Source organism: Mustela nivalis (genome assembly GCF_964662115.1).
Source record: "Mustela nivalis genome assembly, contig: HAP1_SCAFFOLD_934, whole genome shotgun sequence".
Lineage (NCBI taxonomy): Eukaryota > Metazoa > Chordata > Mammalia > Carnivora > Mustelidae > Mustela > Mustela nivalis.
The window spans coordinates 136,254-164,228 of record NW_028135730.1 but is presented as its reverse complement, the minus strand read 5'-3'; the positions used below and the strand labels follow the sequence as shown (position 1 = coordinate 164,228).

At 43.2% G+C, this 27,975-nt stretch overlaps 2 protein-coding genes across 9 annotated transcripts in view; one reads left to right on the top strand and one right to left on the bottom strand.

Moving 5' to 3' along the window:
• LOC309857599 (uncharacterized protein) overlaps positions 1–27,975 on the top strand; it is a 96,811-nt gene that overhangs the window by 59,369 nt on the left and 9,467 nt on the right. For 5 of the 8 annotated variants that reach the window (XR_014307797.1, XR_014307798.1, XR_014307799.1 and 2 more), the window contains one exon: positions 302–497. The gene's annotated coding sequence lies outside the window, so the exon portion shown is untranslated. Of the gene's footprint in view, positions 1–301; positions 502–5,913; positions 6,055–11,630; positions 12,099–27,975 lie in introns of those variants that run through there. The other 3 variants (XM_082750320.1, XM_082750328.1, XM_082750332.1) reach the window with 2 other exon arrangements.
• On the bottom strand, positions 11,677–19,207 carry LOC309857590 (uncharacterized protein; the record flags this gene model as incomplete). Its single annotated transcript, XM_082750311.1, has 7 exons — positions 18,891–19,207; positions 18,385–18,492; positions 16,796–16,989; positions 16,152–16,211; positions 15,018–15,217; positions 14,504–14,777; positions 11,677–11,965 (listed from the first exon to the last, which is right to left on the bottom strand). The coding sequence occupies exons 1-7, from the start codon at positions 19,026–19,028 to the stop codon at positions 11,677–11,679; spliced, it is 1,263 nt and encodes a 420-aa protein (XP_082606437.1). The 5' UTR covers positions 19,029–19,207.

Sequence of the window (27,975 nt, the reverse complement as noted above, 5' to 3'; positions counted from 1 at the left end):
TCAATTAGGACAAGATGATATTGTCTGTATATTTCTTTATCAGATCACTATGTGGTCCCTAGTGATCTGATGCATAGTAGTTATTTGTTGATTATTCACCTTTCGAAGAGGAAGTGTTTTGCTAATCTTATCTATTGGTGTTTTGGTCATTCTGTTTTTCTTATCCCGTGGTATTGCTTTGTTATGAATCATCTATTAACATAAGGTCATCACTAATGATAGACGATAACTTACGTGAAGATAATCAAAATATAAAACGTTTTTCTTTCTATTTTTCTCCCTCTCATTTTTAACTTGGCAGCTACGCAGCAGCCGGTTAGTTTTCCGGAATGCATTATTACTACAATTGAAATTCACCGGGCTGATCCTTATATTCAGCTAGGAATTAGCATTGTGGGAGGCAATGAAAGGCCACTGATCAACATTGTTATCCAGGAAGTCTGTCGGCATGGGGTGATCGCCAAAGATGGAAGACTTCTTGCTGGAGACCCTATTCTTCAGGTATCAATTTTTTAAATTATTTTGTTAACTTGCCTCTTTTTTTGCTCTTATTCATCAATTTAAAACTTAGGAAATTATGGTACTGTGGAATCTGACTCATAAAAAGGTAAGTTTTACTGGTTTTTTTTTTATGCAAAAACAGATCAGAATTTATCTGTAATTTCTCCGATTTCCCCCAAACTCATGGAATGTATTTTTACCCCCATCTTAAATTTGATCCCACATGTGCCTCAGTGCGTGGCTCTCCAGGCCAGCTGGATTCCTCCTGGCTTGTACTCCATGGTTGGCTATTTCGGGGCCACCTTCACTGTTAAATTCTCTTGTCCCATTGTCTATATCCTTAGTCCCAGGGTACCATCCATCAGTTACCTTCGTTGTCTGATTCATCCTTCTCTACATGGATTACTATACTCTAGAAAAGACAGGTCACACAGCACAAGTTACTTAAAACTTATAGCATTGAATTTAAGATAGAATTCAGAAATCATGACCACCTCTTGTTGGTTCTCAAATGCACTCTTGTCCACAAACAGCCTGACTCTGCACTAATCCTTGGTGCTACCCTCTCCCTCTTCTCTTTAAAGAGAAATAGCTACTCCAACAAACGAACTAGCTTTGGGCAAGATGATATTGTGTTAGAGGGCATACTGATGAGCATGAGATGGCCAGAATTCCACTGTTCATGTGAATTCTAGAGTGTATGTGAAAATTGACCTGGATATATGACCCATACTAGTGTAAGTGGTACTTGAAGCTAAAAGAATGGATATTTAGGAGAGAAGAAATAGGCATGAATGAGAAAAGATGTCTTCTAGGAACCCAAGCTCAAGGATTCTTGCCTCCTCAATTTCACTGCTGGGTCCTTCCCCACGGTCTGTTGGTATTCACCCCTTCCCTTTTCCTTGCCACCTCTCTGGTCTGTGCCTTCACTGCTTCACGTCTAACCCAGTAGAATCAATACCCCGCCTTCCTACTCTGCTCTGAAATCTGGTACGACCATTGTCAGGTTAATTCATCTGTGACTCTGCTTTCCCTGGGAAGATTGGACCAGAGAATCAAGTCCATACTGATTAATCTAACAGTCCGGGTCCTCTGTGGACTCTTACACAACCTGTCCCTTCAGCCTTCACCCTTGCTTTTTCTTTCAGCTGTAGCCATCGGTGTATTACTGAAACATCATAGGCATGGTGGTCAGTGCTGAGGGTATAATTAAGAGCTAAAAGCAACCCCTGCCCTCATAGAATGTATAATGTAGCAGAAAAGCCAGACATAACAGTCTCCTTGCTTCCCTCCACGTTCCAGCCTGTCCCCATTGTGCTACAGCTTCCCCACCTTCATCCAGAAAGCCCTGCCCTGCCATTTTCACCCATTCAGACCTCTTCTCACACTAAGTACTGAAGACATTCCTTCTCTTCACCACTTAATGCATAATTGGTCACAGAGAGTTATTCAAATGCAGTGTCTTCCTTTGGGGATGGGAGCCACCATTATTACGTACTCTGGGACAGGCTTCTCACAGAGCTGTGCCTGGAGTCGATACCCAGGACATACTTGCTGAGTCAATAAAAGAGTGGATTTGGTTATGATATCCTGTTGGGAATAGCTGTCTTCTTCATTAAAACCAAACTTAGAACCTCTAGGATTTTTAGTTCTTCAAGAGAAATGTCCAGAGGGGAAGACAGACAAACTAGGCTCCAAGAGCAGCAAGGATTGACCTTTCCACTGGGGGTTCCTGGCTTTGGTTTCCACGCCCATCCGTATTCTGCCTCTTGTAGTTTGTGATTTCCACTTCGACACTTGGGCCCAAAACCCCTCCTTCATTGCACTTGGCCTGGCTGACACAGACTGAACTTCCAGTGTTTTTTTCTTGACTAAATCTGAAGAGGCAATAGGAGAATACAGGAAGCATAACTAATCCAGCTTATGTAAAATCCAGTTTCTGATCCTACCATAGCTAGCATTAAGAGCATTTCAATCACATTATAACTTGTGTTCTTACAGTATCCCTGTGAAGTAAAGATGGTTATTATTAGAGAAAAAAAATTTTCAATAAGAACATTAAAGTAGGTAAAGTAGAGGGGCACCTGGGTGGCTCAGTCATTAAGCATCTGCCTTCGGTCAGGCATGATCCCAGGGTGCTGGCATCCAGTTTTACATCGGGGCTCTCTGCTCAGCCAGGAATCTGCTTCTCCCTCTCCCACTCCCTCTGCTTGTGTTCCTTCTCTTGCTCTCTGTCAAATAAATAAATAAATACATAATAAATAAAATCTTTAAAAAAAGAAAACAGCTTTAAAAATTTTTTTTAAAAAATAAGATAGAAAAAGTAGAAAATAATCCAGGCCAGACCTTCCGGTTCTATAACCTACCAGAGCATTTAATGATATGGGTATCTCCTACAGTGATAGGGGTGAAACAAAGATGTGTATGGTGTTTTATTTTGTTTTGTTTTGTTTTGTTTTAAGTAAGCACAAGAAAACACTCTGACATAAAGGAAACCAAGCAGTAACATAATCTAGCATCAGGAATTAAAGTAGGTTGATTGTCACTGGGAAATGTGTATAGTAAACAGAATTAACAATGAAGATTTAAGTACTGTGTAAGAAAACCCAAATTTAAATCCCATTTCATTACTCCTTTTCACAAATGTTTGGTTCATTATAACTATGGGAACACACACACCCAGTAGCCATCTTGCATTAGGAGGGAGATTCAGGCGTTGGTCTCTTGTCCCAGACTTGAGGTTTAAAAAAAATTGAATACAGATACTTATATATGATACCAAATATAATATATTGCTCAAGTTGTTTCTTTGTGAAAAACATCTTAATGTTTTGGATTCTGATAACAACATGTATTCCATGTCTGAAAAGGAGACTAAGGAAGGCAAAATACAGAAAATGAAGAAGGAAGTCAAAATCACTGTCAGCCTAAAGTCCATAAGATAGTGACATTAAAGTTTTTTTTTTTTAATATTTTATTTATTTATTTGACAGAGAGAAATCACAAGTAGATGGAAAGGCAGGCAGAGAGAGAGAGGGAAGCAGGCTCCCTGCTGAGCAGAGAGCCCAATGCGGGACTCGATCCCAGGACCCTGAGATCATGACCTGAGCCGAAGGCAGCGGCTTAACCCACTGAGCCACCCAGGCGCCCACATTAAAGTTTTGAAGAACATCGTTACAAACATTTTTCTGTATATGCCTACAAATAAATAGGTACCTATTTATGTAGGTACTTAGACATGCACTCAGCTTGCAAATTCTGAGTTGGCCACCCTTTCTTTATGTCAGCTGTATGCTGTGGACTTCTTACCCTGAAAATAGATGCACCATGATATAGCTGTATAGTAGGCGTGTTGTGCTAAAACTTACATAAACACTCCCCTGTCAACAGACTTTAATGTTTTGTTTTCAAGTTTAAGACATTTTGCTAAACTTCCCTCTAGAACGATCATACCAATATATACTCCCAGCAATAGGGCATGCCACTTTTTAATGAAATACAGGTATTGTCATTTAGGCATTCTGCAATTTTAAAAATCTTGACTTTAACAGAATTCTTTTGTTGTGCTTGAAACCCTGAAGTGTTAGATAGGCAGTTAGCCTAAACCCAAGCGATAGCCCATCGTTTAAAGCTTATATGTCCACTTCCATCACACACCCAGAATTTTGTCTTTTAAGAAATCAAAAAAGATCAGGGATTTGTTTGTTAATAGGTTTGCATGAGCAGGGGTATTCCCATAAAGCTAAATTACTGGTTATAGAGTATTTGGTAGTGGTGAGGGTTAGGCAGTAAAGCAAACAATTCTTAATATTGAAATGAGATCACAGAGGGGCCTCTCACCCCTCACACCGTGTGATCTAATACTCGGAAGTGTCAGAATCTCAAATATCTGGATTGTAAGCGTTCTACTTTGGAATTACCTGTTAGATCAAATCCCCAGACTCTGGTCACATGAGAAGTGTTATTCTTTCAGTTATTTGAAGAATTGTCTAAAACTAGTTTAATGAAATACTTGAATAAGTAAGTGACTTTAATAGGGCCTTAAAATTGTTTATCACTCAGAGGCACTTGGGTGGCTCCGTGGTTCAGCATCTGCCTTCGGCTCAGATCCTACATCGGGCTCTCTGCTCTGCGAGGAGTTGGCTTCTCCCTCTTCCTTTGCCCCTCCACCCTGCTCTCTCGCTTTCGCTCTCAAATAAATACATAAAATCATTTTTTTTAAATTATGTTTTTCACTCCTTTTCCAACTTGAGAACTGAAACTGGAGTGCTTTCTTAACATTAGTGACTGCAGTCATGGGGGAGGGTTCTACTTTCCAGCACAGCTTCTTGAAAGCAGGCTGTCAAATTTTCCCATAGCAATGATAGTAAACTTAGAAAGTTGTAGTCATGACCAAGAATCAGCATCAAGTAGACCAGGCCTGTACGTTAAAAGCAAAGATAAAATAGCTTTAAAAAGTATAATAAATGTGAATCTGTGTTTCAGATCTAGATCTATAAATACAGATAATGGACCTCTAAATTTAACGTGGTTGTCATCACCTCTAAAATTACATTTATGGGGCGCTTGGGTGGCTCAGTGGGTTAAAGTCTCTGCCTTCAGCTCGGGTCATAATTCCAGGTCCTGGGATCGAGCCTCACATCTGGCTCTCTGCTCGGCAGGGAGCCTGCTTCTCCGTCTTTCTCTCTGCCTGCCTCTCTCCCTACTTGTGATCTCTGTCTGTCAAATAAATAAATAAAATCTTTAAAAAAAATAAAATAAAATAAAAATTATATTTATGTGTGAGTGCACATATGGCATATATAGGCACACAATTTGTAATGTATATAAATACTAATCCTGTTTTACAGGACCTTTGTTATCATTCTTTTCAGGACTGTTTAAGGTGATCCCTATTTTTGATTTGAAGCTGTAGTGTGTGGAAACAGAGCTACACGTAGTTTCATTGATTATCAGTCTCAAAGTAGCCATCTTGGAATTTATTTCAGAAATCACAAAGGATTGTAATCCAGTTTTGAATCCGTTCGTCCTTTTATCTTCTTTGCTCTCTTTCTCTCAGTGCCAAGGCCAGTTTGCAGGGGAGGGAAGTATAAAAAGACAGTTACCCTTCAAGAAATCATGGGGAGATCAGAACCCAGGCTTTGCTTTGGTTATATCCTTGGTATTTCCAGGATTAGGGAAGGTTTACCCAAGAGGTCTGTGTGTGGCTCTTTTACCTGCAGAAGTTTTAAAGTATTAGCTCCTGAAATGAACTCCCTCATCTGCCCCACCCCCAGCAGGGGCCTGCAGTCCCCACTCAGGTGAGGCTCTGATACAGCGATAATAAGTGCATTGAAAATGACCCTCCCTATAATTTTTTTAAGTGAGAAGCATCATTAATGACTGGTGATTATATATGTGTGTTTTCTCCAGGCTAGTGGCCAGAGGGTGGATTTAATTATTGCTAGGCTGGGGAAATCCCAGCCTGGTAACCCTGTCCAGGACACAGGAGCTCAGACTAGCAGCCAGCACCATGCACAGCCGCTGTACCACAACAGACCCAGCTCACACAAGGTGAGGCCTCGAGTTTGCATGTTTTCATTCATCTGCTCTCAGGGAATCCTTGTGACAAACTGGTAAGATTTAAATGAAGGCTGTTACTCTGTTGGAAAAGGTGAGCACAGGTGTTTGGGGGTGTGGAATGTTGTTTGGCTACCTTGAGAGTCCCTGTACAATCTGTTCCTCAGCCAGTAGGGGTGGTTTCTTAGTAAGAAGGTCCCTCTGCCAGATTGATGAGAAGTGTTTGATCTTCTAGAAAGACTTCTTTGTTTGGTCCTGCTTGAAAGTGGGATTTATCTTGGTTTGCTCATTCAGTTGTAACAGGAGGTTATGTAACTGAAAAAACGACAATGACCAACAAGTCCATACTTAGCGGTTGGGCAGTTTGCCTACAACAACAGAATTCCCTATGTGAATATGAAGCACAAATCATACTTTCTGATAGGTACATGCAAAACACATAAAGCATTTCTTTTTATGTTACAGTTTATAGGAATACTACCCTAGATCATTTGAAATTCCTGTATGTTAAGCTTTTTGCTGCATCTTTCATATTTCAGTGCTTTTGTAATATATTCCTAGGTCATTTATCTGTGCCAAAAATTCTGATGCTGTCTCACTTTGGATGCAGAAATTAGTAGAAGTCAAAAAACAGTGGCACTTTACTGTGTTCTCAGTATTATTTACTTCATTTGATCTTTCATTTGAACTCAACTTCTAGTAGGCCAGAATTTTTACAACGATGCTATTTACCAACTGTGTGAAAATCACACATTGGAAACTTCCTATAGTTTTTTTGTTTTTTTGTTTTTATTTCCTATAGTTTTTAAGTAGACCAGTAAATAAGGTTTTATTTAGCAAAGCAATTTAATTTTACTTAAGGAGAATGACTTGAGAAACACATGTTTAGCTTAAAGTGGCTTCTTTTTTTTTTAAAGATTTTATTTATTTATTTGACAGACAGAGATCGTAAGTAGGCAGAGAGGCAGACAGAGAGAGAGGAGGAAGGAGGCTCCCTGCTGAGCAGAGAGCCAGATGCAGGGATCGATCCCAGGACCCTGGGATCATGACCCCAGCTGAAGGCAGCGGCTCAACCACTGAGCCACCCAGGCGCCCCTAAAGTGTTGGGATCATGACCCCAGCTGAAGGCAGCGGCTCAACCACTGAGCCACCCAGGCGCCCCTAAAGTGTCTTCTTAATGTAAGTATAATTTGAGAGAATAACTCTGTAATGTCACAGGAGCCCAAGAAAGCATTATTTATTTATTTATTTATTTTTAAGATTTTATTTATTCATTTAGCACACAGAGATCACAAGTAGGCAGAGAGGTAGGCAGAGAGAGAGAGAGAGAGAGAGGGAAGCAGGCTCCCCGCTGAGCAGAGAGCCCCATGCGGGACTCGATCCCAGGAGCCAAGATCATGACCCGAGCGAAAGTGGCTCAACACACTGAGCTACCCAGGCGCCCCAAGAAAGCATCATTTAAAGGCACAAGTATTTTTGGCCCATCAGGTTTATCTTGTTTTCTGAGCTGAAGTATAGACTTGTCACTGGTCTTTGTTCAGTTAAAACTTTTAAGAAATTATAAGCACAATCTTCATCTTATTTCTGAACAGAAAACGAAATGTGTGAAGGGAACCTATAATTTTGCTTTCACAATGATGACTACGAAAAGCAGTTATTGTTTCGAAAAGGAATTTGAATAGGAGTTGTTCATATCGCTGGTCCTTGCTTTACAAGTTACATATATATACATATTCCTAAAGAATCATGATTAAGGCAAAAGTTGGTAACTGAATCCATGAATTCTACAGAAAGTGGAAATATGGGTGCTCAAAGACAACGCTACAAATTTAAGACTGTTTTAAGAACTACTTAACCATTTCAGCGTTCATATAGAGGATGATTTATGTCCTTTTGTTTGTTTGGGGCACAAATATTTTTCTTTTTACTAGTTCCTCTTCCTTAATTTTAAGTGGTGGTGTTTTAAATAGCAATGCTGAATTCTTACTCTAGGTGCTCTGTAAACCTGCTTGTTAGAACAGCCACATTAAATGTAATTTTAAGCATTAATTTAGCAATTTACCATTATCATACAGCATTTGTGATGTCAAATCCTACTTTAAAAAAATAAAGGTCTCCTAGGGAAAACAAATACAAATTCATCAAAACAACCTGTTCAGAGGATAATCATTGTTAAAAATTAAAGCACACATTACTTTATTACTAAGCCCCTGCATGGCCCCTGCTTGGAAACATTCATACAGTGTTAAGCCCTTAGAAGTTTCCATGAAGTGTACCAAGAGTAATCTGTGAAGTTTGGCTAAAATGCATACATCTCAGCCATATGGAGGAATAAAACAACCACCTCTTCTCAATACCTGACAGACAGGAGCGTTGAAGTCAATGTGCTCCCAGCTGAGTTTACCTGGATTGTCTTCATAATCACGTGGGTCTTGCCCAGTTTTGAAGGATGCGAACATAGATGTCATATGCTATGATACCACCTGTGGACGTTTACAGGTTTTCTATGAGGTCAAAATTCTAGGAACTCTAGGCTATTTAAGTAGTGCCCTCAAGAAAATTTCAGAGTGTTGGTTTCAGGAGCAGAGAAGAGCAGACACCCCTGCAGGTCCAGGGCTTGACTGACACGTCGTACCTGTCCGCTCTGAAGCAGTGTCACTAAAGGAAATGTTACAGTTCTAGCAAAAGAATTTATCTAGTTCTACTGTTGATATTGTTAGTCGTGGTAATAGTTATCTTGTTATCTACACTATGCTGTTACAGTATATGTGTTAAGGAACCTTTTGAGATAGGAGCTTCCATTATTACACTTAATGGGATAGCACCCTTGTAGTGTGGATGCATATAGCATCATGCTGTATGAACATACACAACTACATATGAATAAATGTTTATGTATATACAGTATGTGTGTGTATGTGTATTTTTTTTAAACTTGAATCACTTCAAATCCAGTGTGATCATGCGTAGCTATATAATTTGGAGCAAATTACATGACCTTTCTTTTTTTTTTTTTTTAAAGATTTTATTTATTTATTTGACAGACAGAGATCACAAGTAGGCAGAGAGAGTGGAGGAAGCAGGCCCCCCGCTGAGTAGAGAGCCCGATTTGGGGCTCAATCCCAGGACTCTGAGATCATGACCTGAGCCAAAGGCAGTGGCTTAACCCACTGAGCCACCCAGGCGCCCCTACATGACCTTTCTAATAAGGCTATTCCCTTCTTTATAAAATGGGGCCAACCATAGGATTTACACTCAGGACCATTGTAATGAAATGTAATGAAAACATGAAAATGAAATAATACATGTGAAGCCATTTGCTTTACGCATAGTAAATCTTCAATAAATGTTAGTTACTATTGCTATTTTAATATTAATATTGCATTGGTACACCTTGTTTTTTATAGCATTCTAATTTAAAAAAAGGTGATGTTTTAAATTTTCCTTTTCTTCTAGGAGTGTCCCCATAAATAGAAACAATCAATATCGATAAAAATTGCTTTTTCCTGAGAACACAGTTTGTTGGAAAATTGTTCTCTTCCTTAACTTTTTCAAAAATTCAGTTATTTCATATCCTTATAGCTTTCCGTGAAGGTTGTGAAGATGAGTTTGCACCCATTTCATGACCGAGCATTCTCATGAGTAAGAAACAGAAGATAGATCTATAGCTTTTTTCTGGCAGTTAACTAAATCCGCACTTTACTTTTGTACTATTCTGTCACCATTTCTCTCAAAGAATAGAGGAGAGAGAGAGAAATAAAATTAATTAGGTTGTCTTCAGAATCTTAAAACTCAAGTCCATTATTTACCTTTGTAGAATTGGCCCTCTTTTGACTTCCACATGTCAACAGTCCTGAGTTTTTTGTGTTCCATACATAGTCGTATGAAAATACAGCCGTCCAAAGTCTGACATTGTGATCCCCAGTGTTCAGTGTCATGTTTGTACCATGAGGAACTGTGTATTATTTCTTCAGTAACTGATTTTAACAGTGACTTTATCATTGCCATGGTATTTTTTCCTTCAGTTTCCTTACTTTACTTCAGCTATGTATTATTTATTTTGCAATGAATTTTCTTCTCCTGTGTTAGGATCTTACCCAGTGTGTTACATGCCAAGAAAAACACATTACTGTAAAGAAGGAACCACCTGAGTCCCGGGAATGACAGTGGCAGGGGGCAGAGGAAGCAAGAGTGGTGAACTGCCCATCCTTGTAACCAGTGTCCCAGCTCATGGCTGTCTGGCACGTGATGGCCGCATCAAAAGAGGTAAGATAGGGAGGGCTGGGAACAGTGAAACTCTTCCCATCTTCTCCCTGCATGCAACTCATGTTTGAAAAAAGTAACAAATATTCCCCAAATGTTCTATTAAATATGATTTTTTAAAAATCTTCTAAAGTGTCCCTTCCAAATATAAGTGTAAAACCTCTCTCTAAGATTAGAAAAACGCCTAATGGGGGGCACCTGGGTGGTTCAGTGGGTTAAGGCTTCTTCTGCCTTCGGCTCGGGTCATGGTCCTAGGGTTCTGGGATCGAGCCCCGCATTGGGCTCCCTGCTCAGCAGGGAGCCTGCTTCTTCCTCTCTTTCTCTCTGCCTGCCTCTCTGCCGTTTGTGAACTCTGTCTGTCAAATAAATAAAGAAAATCTTAAAAAAAAAAAAGAAAGAAAAGAAAAACGCCTAATGGGAAGGAAAATTGCTGCAGTTTGATGATGTTTCCATTCTTTTTTTTTTAAAGAATTTATTTATTTATCTGACAGGCAGAGATTACAAGTAGGCAGAGAGGCAGGCAGGGGGTGGTTGGGGGGAAGCAGGCTTCCGGCTGAGCAGAGCGCGATGCGGGCTCGATCCTAGGACCTGGGATCATTAACTGAGCTGAAGGCAGAGGCTTTAACCCACTGAGCCACCCAGGCGCCCTTTCCGTTATTTTCTAATGTTTATTTAGATCATTGCATTATTTTATGTTGGAACAAACCCTCTAAAAAATAGAACACTCATCTTTTCCTTCCTAACCTTTTATATAATCCTCATTGCCCTTTTTTTTTATTATATTACTTGTCAGGGCAGCAAACACTTTTTTTTCTTCCTTAAGCAAAAGATGCTCTAATCACAAGTTTCATTTCTTTGTGTAGACCCAAGGATCTCTTCTCTTTTAGTATTCTGATAGATTCATGCTGAGCAAACTCTGTAGGACTATATCTATAGAACTGTGTAACTCTAAAACAGGATATGTTAAAAATTTATTTCTAAGAGCAAAAGATCAGGAAAGACCTATAGAAATCACTGAAGCCCAAAGAAGAGAAATGAACATGCCCAGGTCCTGCACAGTAGGAAAACGAGGTCTAATGACTTGGACTTCCAGTCGAATCACAGTGCCTCAAGACACATTTTTTCCTATACATGATGAAATTATCTTAAAAGTTTTGAGTTGTTTTGGAATGTTTTCCATGAATTGGATTTTTCCCTCGATATTGTAAGAATGACAGAGATGTGAAAAAATTACAAATAACAGGATGTATAGGGAAGATAATGACTTGGTAGCTCATCTCATTTTTCTTGTTTATTCCTTTGGACAGGTGATATATTGCTGAATATCAATGGCATTGATTTGAACGATTGAAGTCACAGTGAGGCCATGGCAATGCTAAAAGCCAGCACCACGTCCCCTGCTGTTGTCCTGAAAGCACTTGAGGTCCAGACTGTCGAGGAGGCAGCCCAGGCTACCGAAGAGCAGCCAGGCACCTTCAGCGAGAATGAGTAGGACTCCAGCTGGTCGCCGTCGTGGCTCATGTGGCTTGGGCTTCCAAGGTACTGACAGCGTTTCAGCAGTTTCATGGAATAATCGTAGTGACAACATTTCTCAGTATGGAACACAGTAAATTCATTCGTCCAGGGTGTGAGGGGGAAGGTCCTGGTCAGAGATGAAAGTGGCAATGGCATATCAAGTTATAGAAGAAAAGGGTATTTTTTCCCTTAGATTATTATATTTTAAAAGATAAGTTTAAGGGGCATCTAGGTGGCTCAGTTGGTTAAGCATCCAGCTCTGGATCTCAGCGCAGGTCTTGATCTCCGGGCCATGAATTTATAAAAAAGATTTTTTTTTTAACTTCTAAAAAATTAAAACATTCTTAAAAAATAAACCCTTTACCTTATTAAAGGTAAATTTAATAGTAAGAACTAAGCTAAAAAGCCTTGGTGTATCTGTTTATAAAAATGAATAAAGCCATTCTGTCCATGACTATTAAGAAGGTTTTCAAGTGGACCAGCCATGAGATTTGGATGTTCATGCTCTTGCTTTAGAAAAGCTGTCATTTACCACACGTGTACATGCTTAGACTTCGTGTGCATTTTTAAGCAGAAAAAACAGGTCAAAGTGTGGGGCCTTTTGAAAAGCTTTTCTAAAACCCCTTTCTTAATCTTGTTAACTCTCTCTAAAAAGGCAGGATGTCAAAACTCAGTTTTCATTGGACATGAGAGACTCTTTCAGCCAAACCACTGGTGTCCGAGAGTAGGTCTTCTCACCACCTTCGGGACTGTCACCCACCAGGACATTCTGTAGTTGGTCATTGTCTGCTCATGAAAGTGTTTCAGCTCCTGATGAGTGTTGTATATACTTTGGTATTGAAGTTGGAAGAATGTGTATTACTGTCTTTGTTTCTAGATCACTTTAGAGGAATCCTAAAACTGAACTAAGATGAAACTTTCTGATTCTGAGCCAAGTAGGAAAATGACTGATTTTTTTAAATAAAAATAAACAATAAGAATGCCAGTTTCTGAGACTTCGAGCTTCATTTGGATGTAATTTGTAATAACTAGCATTTGTATAGTGCTATGTGATGGATATTTTAAAAGTACTTTCACGTAAAGAATAGCAGAAAAATCCAGGATGAATGGAATTCATTTGTCTATCATCTAACTTACTGACTTGTCCTTGTGGTAGTGAAAAAGACCAAAAAGGCCTGAAACAGTAACAGAATTCGTATCTCAGGGCCCTGTAGGCATAGATTGGAATGGTTGCTATGAAACCATGGCCGTTCTACCTAATGGTGAGGGCTCAGCCAGCAGAGGGAACTCATTTATCCTCTTGAGTACTCAGCCTGATACACTGACCTGTCACTTGAAACCCAGCATATCAGAAAGGCCCGGTCCCACTGGGGGAGAAGTGGTCTCCTCGGCGGCGCAGGAGCCGAGCATGTGCACACCACTGCTGGTGGCCAGGCCGTGCTGGCGCTCCTTTAGTTCTTGTTACCTGGTGTTCCAGGTGTCCAGCTCCCCTAAGAAGTCCAGAAATGCTCACCCCATTGATGAAGGACTCCCACTCCTAGCGGCTTTGGCCAGCCTGCCGTGTGGGAGCAGGCCTGTCTTGGGCAGGACTGCCAGGTCGCAGGTGGACAAGGAGTCTGACTGGTCTCGGACAGGAGCTGGCAGGCCAGGACCCATGTTCCCACATGGGTTCCTTGAGATTTTCGTTTGGATGCGTACCCTGTCCTCTGACTTCTCTGCCTCCATGTCTGTCCCCAGGGTGGAGCATTTTCAGGTGAATCACAAAAAACAATGATATTTCAGATGAACAGTACATGGGATAATGAAATCTATTTGGAGTGTCTGCCTGTATCGAAAGCGTGTCTATCAGTCCAAGGTCACTATTCTGTGAACTCCTGGGGGTTGTGTGTTGTGTGCAGACCAGTATACACAACCAGGTATTGGGAGGGCCACTGCTCTGTGGGTACCGGCGGCTCTTTTCAGCACGTCGCACACCACACAGGGTAGCAGCTCTGCTCTTTCTCAAAAGGGAGGGTCTTTCTCTGCATTTAGCTGGCGGTGTACCAGACAAAAGAGTTATTTGTTTTGTGTTGTGCTGTTTCATTGTTTTGGGAGAAGATTCAGAAAAACGAAAATACCTATATCATCTCTACAAAAGTTTGAAAAGAGAGGAATCACTCTTATGTTCTGCAGACACACACAGAAGGCCATATTGTAGTTTCCAGGCAGAGGAAAATCCAATTGAGGTGAAGTGGCCATGACAGAGAGAAGAGAAGTGGTTGCAGGGACTGGGGGAGGGACAGAGCAGTGAGCGATGAGGAGCGCGGGTGTCTCTGTGAAGAAACGTCGTAGAAGACATGGTTGTGCAACACTCTGGATGGACCTAATGAGACCTCCATATCCCACTGCAAAGGATGCGAGTAAAATGTTATATAAACTCAAATTCTACTTTATTTAATAAATTAAATTTATGAAGTAATTATAGAGGTGAACACAGAACACAAATATGATAAAAAAGGAAATGACGGGGGAGGGGGATATATGCTCTGGGGGTCCAACCAGCACGAGCTGCTGCTCAGGGGCCTAGCCTGCTTGCTCCACGGAGACAGGGGGCGGCAGCTGGGGGGCCCAGCCTGCTTGCTCCACGGAGGCAGGGGGCGGCAGCTTGTGGGCCCAGACTGCTTGCTCCACGGAGGCAGGGGGCAGCAGCTCGGGGACAGGACCCTGCTGGTCATCCAGTAAAGGCAACATGCCAGGTGGCTCTTCCGTGGCAGAGAAGTGAACGAGGGCCCTGACGACCATCTGCCCTGGTCCCATCGGGTCAGGTGGGGTCACTGGTCTCCCTAACCCACTGTGAGCTGCTGCAGCAGGGATGGTAGAGACCAGCTCAGGCTCCAGAGGTGCAGTGGGTGCCAGAGGGGCTGCTGGAACAACTTCCAGATTTTGCTCTGGGGCCGGCGCTGTAGCTCCAAGAAGAAAAAGCATCATCAACTTGATTGACTTCCCTTTTGCCTTTCCCTTTCCCCACCACTCAGCGTAAGACCCAGCCCCCGGAAGGTATCCCCGACGGAAGCCCATGGGGACAGTGATCTGAGATGACTCACTCTCTTCGGCCCAATTACAATCTACGGAGGCTTCCTCTGGGTGGCCCACCCTGTCTCCTCCTCAGGCCCACAACAGTTACCCCGAGTCCTCCTCACCCCCAGCCTCTGGCTCCGTGGCCTTTCTGGGAGGGCATTGACTTTCTGGCAGCAGAAGCTGGGCACGGCGCTGCAGGTCCGAGCCCGGCACATAGACCTGCAGGTAGGCCAGCAGCGTATGCAAACTGGGAAACTCCGGAGGCTGCACAAAATCCCCTGGATACTTTTCCACCCAGGTGTTTAGGATGGCATAGATGGCCCTGGGGACAGACATGGAGACAGAAAAGTCAGAGGACAAGGTATGCATCCAAACCAATATCCCAGGGAACCCCTGTAGGAACCTGGGCCCCTGGGCTTCCAGCTCCTGTCCGAGACCAGTCGGAGTCCTTGTCCAATTGCGACCTGGCAGTCCTGCCCGAGACAGGCCTGCTCCCAGACGGCGGGCTGGCCAAAAGCCTCTAGGAGTGGGAGTCCGTGATCAATGGGGTGATCATTTCTGGACTTCTTAGTGGAGCTGGACACACTCCTCAGTCTGTCTCCTTGCCCACGAGCCACTTCAATTCAACTGCATGTGCCCAGGGAGAGGTGGTGTCTGGCCTCTTAATTACCCTCACTGCACTCGCCTCTGCTCCGTGAAGATCCAACCGAGGAGGGAACAAAGGGACTCTGTCTCTAGCCAGGCCTTCCCAGGACCCTCTCCATACCTCCACCGTTACCTCCTCTGCCCGTTCACTAGGTGCCATGAGAGTGGGTCTGTTTCCACTGACACTCACCTCCCACAGGGTGTGGGATGTCTGCTGCTCCCTGGGCTCTACTGGGTCACCACTCTCCCTGAGCCCCCTCTGAGCACCCAGCGTGCAGGTGCCAACAGAATGCTGTGCGAAGGTTCCTAAATCCTGCGTTCTGGGTCCCAGAATTGGGCAGAGAGAGGGTTGGGAGGTGGTAGGCATGGAGCATGACCCTCTCAGGGGTGGAAGCTGTCCTCCATGCCCCTCTGCTCTCCCACAGTGCTCACACACCTACCCCAGCTCCCCAGGGCACCTTCCTAGTTTCCAGTAGAAGCTCTCAGACCTTTACCCTAAAGCAGGAATCACAGAGGTGTGCATGAAGGTCCATCAGCCCCTTGAACTCACAGGACCCTCACTGCCCTGCAGGAGAGGGAAGGCCCTCCTGGAGCAGCCAAAGCTTACTCACATGTCTCGCTGCTCCTGGGATCTCTTGACCTCTTCATATGTGGAGTAATAGCACCCGAATCTGGAGGAGGCCAGGGGGCATCACATGAGATGTCTGCGGATGTTGGCTCTCACCCTCTGACCCTCGACTAGCCTGCAGCCCTGGGGTGCTGTCTGTTCTGTGCCGGGATCCCATTCAGCTCCGAGATAATCGCCTCCACCTACTGGGGCTTCCTGAATGCTTGCTGAATGAAAGGGCCCCAACCAGCCCATCACGAACATCTGCGGGGGCCTGGCCCTGCTCACCCCCAGGGATGACTGTTCTGGATTCATCCAGACACAGACCCCAGAAAGAATCTCAGATTCCCTTTCAATGGCAAAGGAGCCCTGCTCAAGATCACAGTGAGGGTCAGGGATTAGGCAGAGGCTTCATCATGAGGGGCACAGGAATGTTCAAAGAGCATGCCCACAGGCCCTCCAGCAGACTTTTCCACCGGCGCAGGCTGCCAGGTATCCTTTCTGACACCTACCACTGAGTCCCTATAATACCTCTGCCCCAGTTAGAAGCAAGGGGAAGTTTGGGGAAGCTTGGGGACCTGCCAAAGTCTCACAACCAGGCATTGGCCTAATCCCACAGGGCAGTTAGGGGCAGGGGAGGGTGCTCACCTTGCACATAGTTGGTCCAGCACCTCCCCAGAGCTGGCAAAGGTGTCGTATGTGTCCAGAAAGGTGTGGACACAGTGTAGATCTTGTCTGAGGATGGCAGGCACCAGGTGATCAATTGCGGCCTCCAGCTTGTTGGCCCGCTGTGCCATCAGCAGTGAGGTCCTCGTCCTCTTCCTGGTTGAACGATTTTTCCCCTGAGGTGAATCAGAGGAGACATGAGTCAGTGCTGTGGCCACCAGGAGGGTTGGGGCTTGGAGGGCAGAATGAGCCCCCAGATCTCAGGGACTTCTGCAAGAGGTGGGACAAGAGAGGCCAGAGTCCGAAAAAGAATCGGGTGACTCAGTGTCTCATTGGGTTCAGCCTAAGGCACTTGGTTTTGCTTCAGGTCATGGTCTCCGTGTCCTGAGGCTGCGCTCCTCGTAGGACTGTGTCCATAGGGCAGTGTCTGCTTGAGGATTCAGTCTCTCTGCTTCTCCCCACTCTCCCCCTGTCTCTCTCTCAAATCCATCAATCAGCCAATCAGTTAAGAAGCCTTTAAGGCAAAGAGAAAATGTTCTTGGAATCCATACAAAGAATTGAAAGAAATGATGTCTGAACTTGCTAGTATCTGAGGTCCCTTTGTGAGCGGAGTATGGATAGCACGTCCCTGCTTGAGTGGCATGGATCCTGTGATTTCTGATAACATAGCCCATTCTTTTTATTTTTTTGAAAGACTTGTTATTTATTTATTTGACAGAGAGAGAGGTGACAAGTAGGCAGAGAGGCAGCCAGACATAAAGGGGGAAGCAGGCTCCCCGCTGAACAGAGGACCCCACGCCCCCGACGTGGGCCTCGATCCCAGGACTGTGAGACCCAGGACCCATGACCTGAGCTGCAGGCCGAGGCTGAAACCCCTGAGCCACCCCGGCACCCAACATATCCCATTCTTGAGATGAGAACACAGAGATGTTTAAGGCGAGAGGGCTTAGGATAAGAAGGCACGGAGGCTGTAGGATGCCGCACTGTGCCTTGGCCTGAGAAGGGGATTACATCCAGTCCTGCCCCAGTAAAGGGCTCCATGGCTGTGATCAATGACTGGCCTTCCAGACCGCCGTGCAGTGCAGTGCAGTGAGGCCCCTGTTCCTTTTTTTTGCGGGGGGGGGTGGGTCAACAATGTGTTCAATCAATACCAAAGCGCAGAGCAAGAGACAGAGTACCATGAGCCCCATGTCCCTTTGGATCAAAGTCTCTCAATTCACTCTTGCAAATAATCATTTGCAAGACTTGTAGAAGCTGAGGAATGACTGTTGGGCCAGTGCGGGCACCTGGGAGCACGAGTTAGGAAAATGCCTTGGCATGGGCAAAAGGAGTCTAAATCAATGATGAGACATGGTCTAGTCTCTTTAATGATACTCCTATAAGTATGTGGACAATGGCTGTGCTTCTGTCCAAGGCGTGGGCAGGACTATGTGGGCCAGTTTGGGGAAGAGATGGGATGCAGATTCACGGGAGTACAGGACTCTAGGAGGCCAGGTTGGCTTCTAGGAAGTGGGGCCCTTGGTGCTGCATGGGCGCCCCAGGGGTCGGGTCTCCCCAGCACCTGCACTCACCCTGAGCCAGCGCCAGACTCTGCTGGCCCTGTGCGGCTTCTTTTCCTTGGAGGAAGGAGAGCAGGCAATCTCCTCGGTCACCTCCTGCACCATGTCCTCTGGAGCATTCTATAAAGACAGTGCCCGACAGCCAGGCAGGAGGCCTTAGAGCCCTGTCTGGAGGCCTTTGCTGGTCTTCAGACCCAGGGCGCTCCATTCCAGACACACCACAGCCCAGGTGTCAGAGCCCTCCCCCAAGGAGAGAAACGTGGCCCAGCTTCAGGGCCTTGGATGTGCTCTGGCACAGCTCAGAGTCACCTCAGGAATCCCCTGTGCACCCTGCCCACCCTGACATTGGTGTGAACAAGAAGGGATCACAAGAGTATCCACTGTACTCACCCTCCTCCAGACCATGGGCAGGAACCCCCACATATCCCTCCTCCCCCCAAACTCCAGAGGAAGGGATAGGGCTTCCCTAGGACGGTTCAGAGGGGTGGGCATCGCCTAGTCTCCTCATAAGTAAGTACCTTATGGAGTCTCCCTCGAAAGGACCTGCGGCATTGTGGGGGTGGTTTTAGCCAATGTCTGCAGCATGGGATCAAGTCATTTTCCTGGGGGTTCTGGTACCCAGAGCCCCGGAAACTGGGTACACAACAGGAAAACATCTTTCTGTGTCTAGGTCCTGAGTCCAGTAACCCTGCTACTGGACTAGACTGGCTGCCTGGTTGCAGGGGTTCCAAGTTCTGAAGGCCTTTGTGATCCAGGCAGTGACATCACTTCCTGAGATGCCCTATTGGGGCCCACTCCTGGTTGGACCCCTACACGAACAGTGCTCCCGTCTGCAATCTCCTGTTCCCCCTTCTGATCTAAAGCAAACTTGATCATAGTTTCACAAGAATAAGAGAGAAGGAGAGCGACTGGAGCAAAGATAATATTTGAAGAGACAATCCCTCATTTTTTTTTTTTCAGAATGCTTGATAGACACCAATCCATGGAATAAAGCAACCAATGAATTCCAAGTATATTAAAAAGAAATCCAACTCTAAACACAGGCTATTGAACTACAAATTCACTATGGTGAATTCATTATGGCAACACCAAGGACAAAAATGGGGATTTTAAAACCATCCAGAATAGAAGTACAAATTACCTCCAGCAGATCAACAATTAAACTTCCAGTAGACTTCTCTTCAGCGATAGAAGCCATGGAACATTGCAATGGTATCTTCCATATACAGAAAGAAACAACTGACAATCTCAAGTACTTTTCCCAGGGGCACCTGGCTGGCTCAGTCAGTGCGGCATAGGACACCTGATCTCAGGGTTGTAAGTTTGAGCCCCATGCTGAGTGTAGAGATTACTTGGGAAAAAAATCTTTCAAAAAATGAATATAAATAATAAATAAATAAAATACTTCTCCCAGGAAAAAATATCTTTCAGAAAATAAGAGTAGGGAGGAAAATTCATTTTTCCAACAAACAAACAAACAAAAAGATTGAGTTTGCCATGATCCATACTAAAGCAAATTCTAAATTTATACTTCAGATTAAGTAAAATGATCAGAGATGGAAGATATAAGCTACAAAAGAAATGAAGATTTTTTAATGTAAAGAAATGAATAAATGTAAATAAACACTGACTGCATAAAACAATAATACTCAAGTTTTATAAAATTGAAAAGCAATTTAAATATATGAGTGAGGACTGAAATAAAGTATCTTAGGATCCTTGCATCATCTTGGTAGAAATTAGGAATGCTAGTTAACTTTAGTCTTAAAAAGTTGTGTGTAGGGACGCCTGGGGGGCTCAGTCAGTTAGAGCATCTGATTTTTTATTTTAGCTCAGGTTATGATCCTGGGTTGTGAGATCAATCCTGCTTAAGATTCTTTCTCTTTCCCATTTTCTCTGCCCATTCCCATATATGCCCACCCTGCTGTCTCCTTCTCTCTCTCTTTCTCAAAAAAGAAAAGAAAAAAAAGGCTGTTTATATTTTTTAATTGCTAGTAAAACTGCTTTTAGAAATAGCATACAAATTCCAATTTAATAGAAGATGAAAATGGAATTGTATTTGCCACAGCATAAAAATAATGTCAGATGTCAATGAACAAATTTAACAAAATATGTGTAAGATATTTATAGAGAATGTTATAGATCTTCATAAATGGATGGATGAAAAGATATATTGGAGTAGATCTATCTCAATTTCTCTCTCTCCCCTTGCCAACACACACACACACACACACACACACACACACATGAAGACCTAACTAAATGGAAGGGCTGCACTATATTCATGGAATAGAAAACTCAATTTTAAAATCTATCAATTCTTTCCAAACTAATCTATCTATAAATTCAATGTATTCCCAATCACTATCCTAACAGGTTGGTGTGTGTATATATTTTGGAGGTGCAGAGAAATTGTCAGTATGTATGTGTAATGAGCTGATTCTACAACCTATATGGTGATGTAAAGGTCTAAGAATAATTCTGAGGAAGAACAAGAAGGCAAGATTTTCCCAATATAGTACTTAAGGTGGCATGTTGCAAGAATAGGCAAACAGAATGAGAGTCTGGAAATAAAACCACATATATGTAGCTATCTGGTTTATGAAAAAATGTGATATTACAGATCAGTATGGGGAAACTCTCTTTTCAATACATGAGGCTGAGAAAATTTGCTATCTATATGGGTCAAAAGATGAAATTTGATTCTGACCCCACAGTATGCATTCCTATGTTGATTGAAGACCCAAGTGTGAAAGGAGGAATTATAAACTTTTGGAGGTTAAGTGAGAAGAGTCTCATGACTTTATTATAGAGGAAATTATTTAAAACAGACTATACAAACATTGTAGACAATAAATTGAACAGTACATAAATTGTACATTTCTATTCCTTAAAAAAAAAAGACAACAATAAAGCAGTACAAGGACAATCCATAGAGTGTAAGGCAGGTTTTTAAAAACTATTTTATTTATTTGAGAAAGAGAGAGAGCATAGGGGGAAGGAGCAGAGGGAGAGGGACAAGCAGGCTCTGTGCCGAGCACAGAGCCCCACATGGGGCTTGATCCCAGGACCCTGAGATCACGACCTGAGCTAAAATCAAGAGTTTGAGGCTTAATCAACTTGCCACCCAGGCACCCAGCGTTTAAGGCAGTTTTTTTTTTTAAAGATTTTATTTATTTATTTGACAGAGAGAGATCACAAGTAGGTAGAGAGGCAGGCAGAGAGAGAGAGAGGAGGAAGCAGGCTCCCTGCTGAGCAGAGAGCCCGATGCGGGACTCGATCCCAGGACCCTGAGATCATGACCTGAGCCGAAGGCAGCGGTTTAACCCACTGAGCCACCCAGGCGCCCCAAGGCAGTTTTAATACAAATAATATGCAAAGGATTCATATTAAGAAAATATAAAGAACTTCTATAAATAAATTAGAAAAAGGCAGAGGCTCCACAGAAAAACGGGAAAAACATTTAAGCAGGACTTCACAAAATAAGACAGACAAAAGTTCAGTAAGCATATATGAAAGTATTTAACTTTATTTTTAATCAGGAAAATTCAAAAACGTTGACACTAACATGTTTTGGCAAGGATGGATAACAGCATGGATTCTCAGACCATGGTTGCTGTTGGGGTGTAATTTGTTACAAAACCTTTCAAGAACAATTTATCTTCCTCTTATCCAGTGGAACACATACATAGCCTAGGAACCTTGGACTGAGCGCGCCTCCTTTCCTCTAACAGGGCTTGGACTGCTCAATAGGGCCCTCCCCACCTTGGGATTCCACGCATCCTTTTACCAGTAAGGAAAGACATAAGCAATAATATTCAACATCCATGAGGTACAGATTACATCAACACGTATGCAAATACAGAACTAAGGGAACGGTTTTGCTGTTTAACGCCAAGCGCCTATCCTTTAAGAGGACGGGAGTCCCACCCCCACCATGCACGCCCCCCAGGCCACGCCCCCCCGCAGCCCGCCCCGCCGCCCAACCAGCCCAGCCGCCCCCCCCCCTCAGCCTTCCCCTTTCTATTATGCCCTGCGGCAGCGAGCTCCTCCCATCCTAGGGTGCCTTGCTCCGCGGGCTCGCTCCCGGTGGGTTACGTGCGCAATGCGGGCTCGCTCCCGGTGGATTACGTGCGCGCGGCTGGAGCCGGAACGTGCTGTCGGGTGGTTGCCCCACCCACCTCGGCCTTGTCTTCTCAGCCTCTAGGGCTTGAAGTTCCCGCCATGTTGCGGCGGGGCAAGAGCGTTGCTGCCTGGCCCTCCTTGGCTTTGAAGAGACACGAACGTCCAGAACCCCTGCAGCTTCCTTTCGGCGCTGAGACCCGGCAGCCATGTCCACGGGGTTCTCCTTCGGGACCGGCACGCTGGGCTCCACCACCGTAGCCCCCGGCGGGACCGGCGCAGGCGGCGGTTTCTCCTTCCGGACGGGGCATCTAGGTAACTGCGCTTCTGCGCCTTCCCGGCCCGGGTCCTCTCCGTGAGACTCCCGTGGGTGGGCCCGTCCCTCTCCCTTCGCGCTGGGTTCCTTTCTAGTGGGTCTGGGAAGAAGAAAGACAGACTTGCGCAGCGCCAGCCTCATAGTCCTGCCGTTTGGGGACCTGGTCGGGAGGGTGGTCACAGGGGTTGTGAGGTCCCCAGAATCCACAATGGTTCACCCAGTGTCCCTGTCGAGTGGGGTCTGGCTGGGTGAAAGGGCCTGGGGTTTCACGCTGAGCCCTAGCAGTGCGGCAGTCTGAGGCACAGAACGGAGAACGACATTGTGGGTCATTCTGGGGTTTCAGAAAAAGACAATAGGAAAATTTTAAGGGGGACAATTAGAGTTTTATCCCTGATAATTCAGAATTCATTGCAGGATATACGGCTTTGGACATTCCACTGCTTTAATGATTTCGTGGTATTCTAAACGAGCTCACCTCTTGGTACCTCATGGTCCTTTGTTACTGTAGTTTTTTGTTTTAAATACGTGTTGCAGCATTTCTTGGTGGTCATTTTGAACAGTGTGCGTAGTAGTATTCGTGAGTGTTATGGTGGAATGACTCACATTGTCTTCTAGTTACACTGAAAACTGTAGGTAGCATATTTATCGTTTTTGTGCAACCTGCTTAAGCACCGCTTCAGGCGATGACGAAATACAGCCAGCAGAGGTTTAGGAAGAGACATTAATAGTAAAAGGTCATTTTCATGGTGAGAGATTTAATTTTTAGAACTCCCGTCTTTTTAAGGTAAAAGAGGAGTTCATTACATCAAGAAGTGTGCATAGAAAATGTTACAAGGTATCTATCTCCTGAGGCTTGAGGGATGTCATTGTAGAGTAAAAAGCCCAAAGTATCTTCCTTATATTAAAAAGGGGAGGTACAGGGGCGCCTGGGTGGCTCAGTGGGTTAAGCCTCTGCCTTCAGCTCAGGTCATGATCCCAGGATCCTGGGGTTGAGCTCCACATGGGGCTCTCTGCTTACCAAGGGGCATACCCCCTGCTTCTCTGCCTACTTGAGAGCTCTCTGTCAAATAATAAATAAAATCTTTAAATATATATATATATATAATTTACCAAGAAAATTTGGGGAGGTACAGACTACACAGTCAAGGAAAAGTCTGGGAATTTCCCTTAATACCTCCTTTTCTCTCTGCACCCTTAATCAGCAAGGCCTGCTAATTTTAATTACCTAGTTTCCATTTGCTTCACTTCCAGTGCCACCCTCCTGTTGCAAGCTCTTGTCATTCATGGAGCTGATATTTATTGAACACAGTTCCATATAATGGACTCTGTTTCAGATGGTGAAATAAATAAGGGTACTGGCTCTTTCTTCCAGGTTGTCAACCAGTAACCCTTCTCCGATTTGGCGAAAACTATTCCTATCATCTCCTACTTAGATTAGTTCAATGGAATCGCAATTGCTGTGTCAAAAATATACTTTTTTAAAAAGATTTTATTTATTTATTTATTTGACAGACAGAGATCACCAGTAGGCAGAGAGGCAAGCAGAGAGAGAGGAGGAAGCAGTCTCCCTCCTGAGCAGAGAGCCCGATGCAGGACTCTATCTCAGGACCCTGGGATCATGACCTGAGCCGAAGGCAGAGGCTTTAACCCACTGAGCCACCCAGGCATCCCGATTTGGTCTCTTTAGGTAAATCATTTTAGGGAAGTTACTCTCCAAGCCTCAGTTCCCACATCTGGAGCAGAGATGCTGATGAATAAAGTACTTAACATCATATCTGGCACTTGGTAAGTGCTCCCTAAATGTTACTTTCTAAGTCCACATCAGGGCATGCTGGAGAAGTTAAAACAATATTCCTGACCTGATGGAGTCAACAGTAACACATTCTGATGAACCATTGGCAGATAATAGTGGGTTGAGGCAAAACTTGGTCCTGTTTGGGGTAGTTTTTAAATAAATTTCTCTCCTGTAGAGAAATTTCGCTTTTGCTTTCTTGAGTAAAAAGATACCACTTTGAAGTATTTCTTCGGTAATGTTTTCACATTTAATTATGAAACAGTGCCTTGTGTCTTCAGTTATCTTAAGTTGTCAAGAAATTTTAAATATTTTGTCTAAAAATACAAAATTTCAGAAAAAATAAAAATACATAATTTCATTGTGCATCTTTCTAATTTGTGGAATAGCAGTAAAACCAAAAGGGGTCACTGAATTATTTGGCAGGGAGGAGAGCATAATTACCATTTCCTTAATTTGAGGTCTTCAAAATTTGCCAGCAACATTTATTAAAATACCTTTTTAGTTCAGTTGATTAAGTGTTCAACGTTTTGTGCTTTGTTGGTGAGACCTTGCAACCCTGTTTTGCCAACCTTCTGTACTTCACATACCCATGTTCCTAGAGATCATTTTAAAATGAATGATAGGGGTGCCTGGGTGGCTCAGTGGGTTAAGCCTCTGCCTTTGGCTAAGTTCATGATCCCAGGGTCCTGGGAACCAGCCCCGCTCGGGCTCTCTGCTCAGTGGGGAGCCTGCTTCCCTTTCTCTATCTCTGCCTGCCTTTCTACCTACCTGTGATCTCTGTCTGTCAAATAAATAAATAAAATCTTTTAAAAAATGAAATAAATAAAATAAAATAAAATCCATGATAAACTAAGACACAGGGACAGCTCCCTTTTTTTTTTTTTTAAGATTTTATTTATTTATTTGACAGAGAGAGATCACAATTAGGCAGAGAGGCAGGCAGAGAGAGAGAGAGATGAGGAAACAGACTCCCCGCTGAGCAGAGAGCCCGATGTGGGACTCGATCCCAGGACCCTTTTTTTGACCCCCTACTCACTGTTGATGACTGGTTTCAAGTTCTGTTCCCCTCACAGTGATTGGCTGGTGTAATACATTGTATAAAATGTGTATAGTAGAATTTATTAAGTTCCTAATGATGACAGTAATAACATTTATTAAGTGAAGTTAATTCACCATGCATAATCTCTCAAATCTTTTGCAAAAAATCTGTTAAGTGGGCAAAGTTATTAACATTTTGCATATGAGGAAACAGAGGATCAAGAAGCCTAAGTTATGTCACACAAGTCCCAGGACATTGGAGAGCTGGCCCTGGAACCCAGCCATAACACCGCTACCTCCTTAAATTGCAGTGTCCCAGACATAAGCTTTTTAAAACTGACTTTGACTTCTCTTGGGATTATGTCTGTTTGGAAGGGCAGGCAGGATAGAATAAAGATACCTATATAGGATGAATGGGAGCTCCCATTATGTTATGTGTTATAGTCTCTTTTAACTCTCCTGTACAATTTTTGGAGTGTCAGGTTGTTGAGACATTTTGATTATTTTAATAATTTGTTCTCCCACTATAGATAGCAAATATGAGCCCCTGAGTTTTGATAAGAACAGTTGAAAGTCGTGAACTTTGTTCACATCACTTGCTATCACCAGCTGTTCTTTTGAGCTTTCAGAAACTCTGAAGAGTATTTCTCCTTATGAACACATAATCTGGATAGAGGGTAATTTTTACTTTCTATTTTACTCTTGCCAGTTATGTTTCTCTCCCCTACCCCAGTTCTTGATGCTGTTTTGGTGACAAGAAAAGTAACTGTATCCCCCGTCCCTGCCTAAATCCATGAATATGGTGATAAAGCAACAGAGAGGTTGCAAAGATCACTTAAAAGAACTTTTCTGAGTATGTTTTATTTTTCTTTATTTAGTAGTTGGGAAAGAACAAATGTATTTAGAAAGATGAACTATACATGAGTCATTCAAGAGGAAAATGATCCACATTCATAGGATTGCTCTGTGGCCATTTTAAAATATGCTAACTGTCAATAAAACTTAGAGAAGGAGAATATGTGATACTGTTTATGATTTTCTTGGGATCTGAAATCTTTTGTATGTGACTTATTTTTAAAGAGAACAGGAGAATATTTGAATTGGGTTGGTTAAAAATAAATTGATAGTTCTTTTTGTATTCTATGGCATTATATTGAATATGTGAAAAGAAAGAAGGTGTTTAACCTTGAAGAGTTAATTTTTATTTTTCTTTAGGAAATACTGGCTCCAGTAGACTTTATTTTGTGTTCTTTATAAATAAGCAACCCTTCAGTGGGGCTCAATTTTGAAACTCTTGGAAGCACTGCAACTCCTGCCACGACATCTGCTCCTTCAGGTGGTTTTGGAACCGGGCTCTTTGGATCGAAACCTACCACTGGGTTCACTCTGGGAGGAACAAATACAGGTAAGGAGGATTGTCACATTTCAGGGAGTAGCTATGGGATATTCTTTTTAAAGTTCTGGTTTATATTTCTTCCCTTGATAGGGATTGTCAGACCTAAAAAATGGTAAATATTAAGATGAAAAAATATATAGTGGCGTGCACTTAAGGGCCAGTGGTAGGCCCAACATTGGTTATGATCTATTCTAGTGTAAAGGAAAACACCCATTTAGGGCTTCTTGGATGGCTCAGCTGGTTAAGGGTCTAACTCTTGATTTCCACTCGGGTCATGATCTCATGCTTGCAGAATGAGACCTTCTTTGGGCTTTAAGCTCCTTGGGGAGTCAGCTTGAGATTCTCTCTCTATTTCCCTATCCTCCTGTTGCATACTGCACCCCTCTACCCCAAGCTCTTTCTCAAAAATAAATAAATCTTCAAAAAAGAAGAGAAACAAATTTAAAGAAATGCAATTTTTTAAAGAAAGATTTTATTAATTCATCAGAGAGAGCGAGAATAAGCAGGGGGAGCAGGAGGCAGAGGGAGAGGCAGGCTCCTCACCGAGCAAGGAGCCCATTGCAGAACTTGATCCCAGGACCCTGGGATCATGATCTGAGCTGAAGGCAGCCGCTTAACTAATTGAGCCACGCAGGCATCCCAAGATCTCTTTTCAAAATAACTTCTTTTTTGGTATACTTGACACAATGAAGATATACATCTTTAAATATAAAGAATTAATTTAGTTTTTACATGAGAGTATATAATGCAGTGTTTCACCTTAGTGAAAATAAATCAAGTTTACCAATTTGGACGTTAATTTAATTTAGTATATATGGGGCAGTCAGCATCCTTTCTTGCTATAACATTATAATTTACCTTGATTTGCTGAAATCTTATAAATCGTTACCAGATTATTTTATTATTATTATTATTATTATTAATTTATTTATCTGT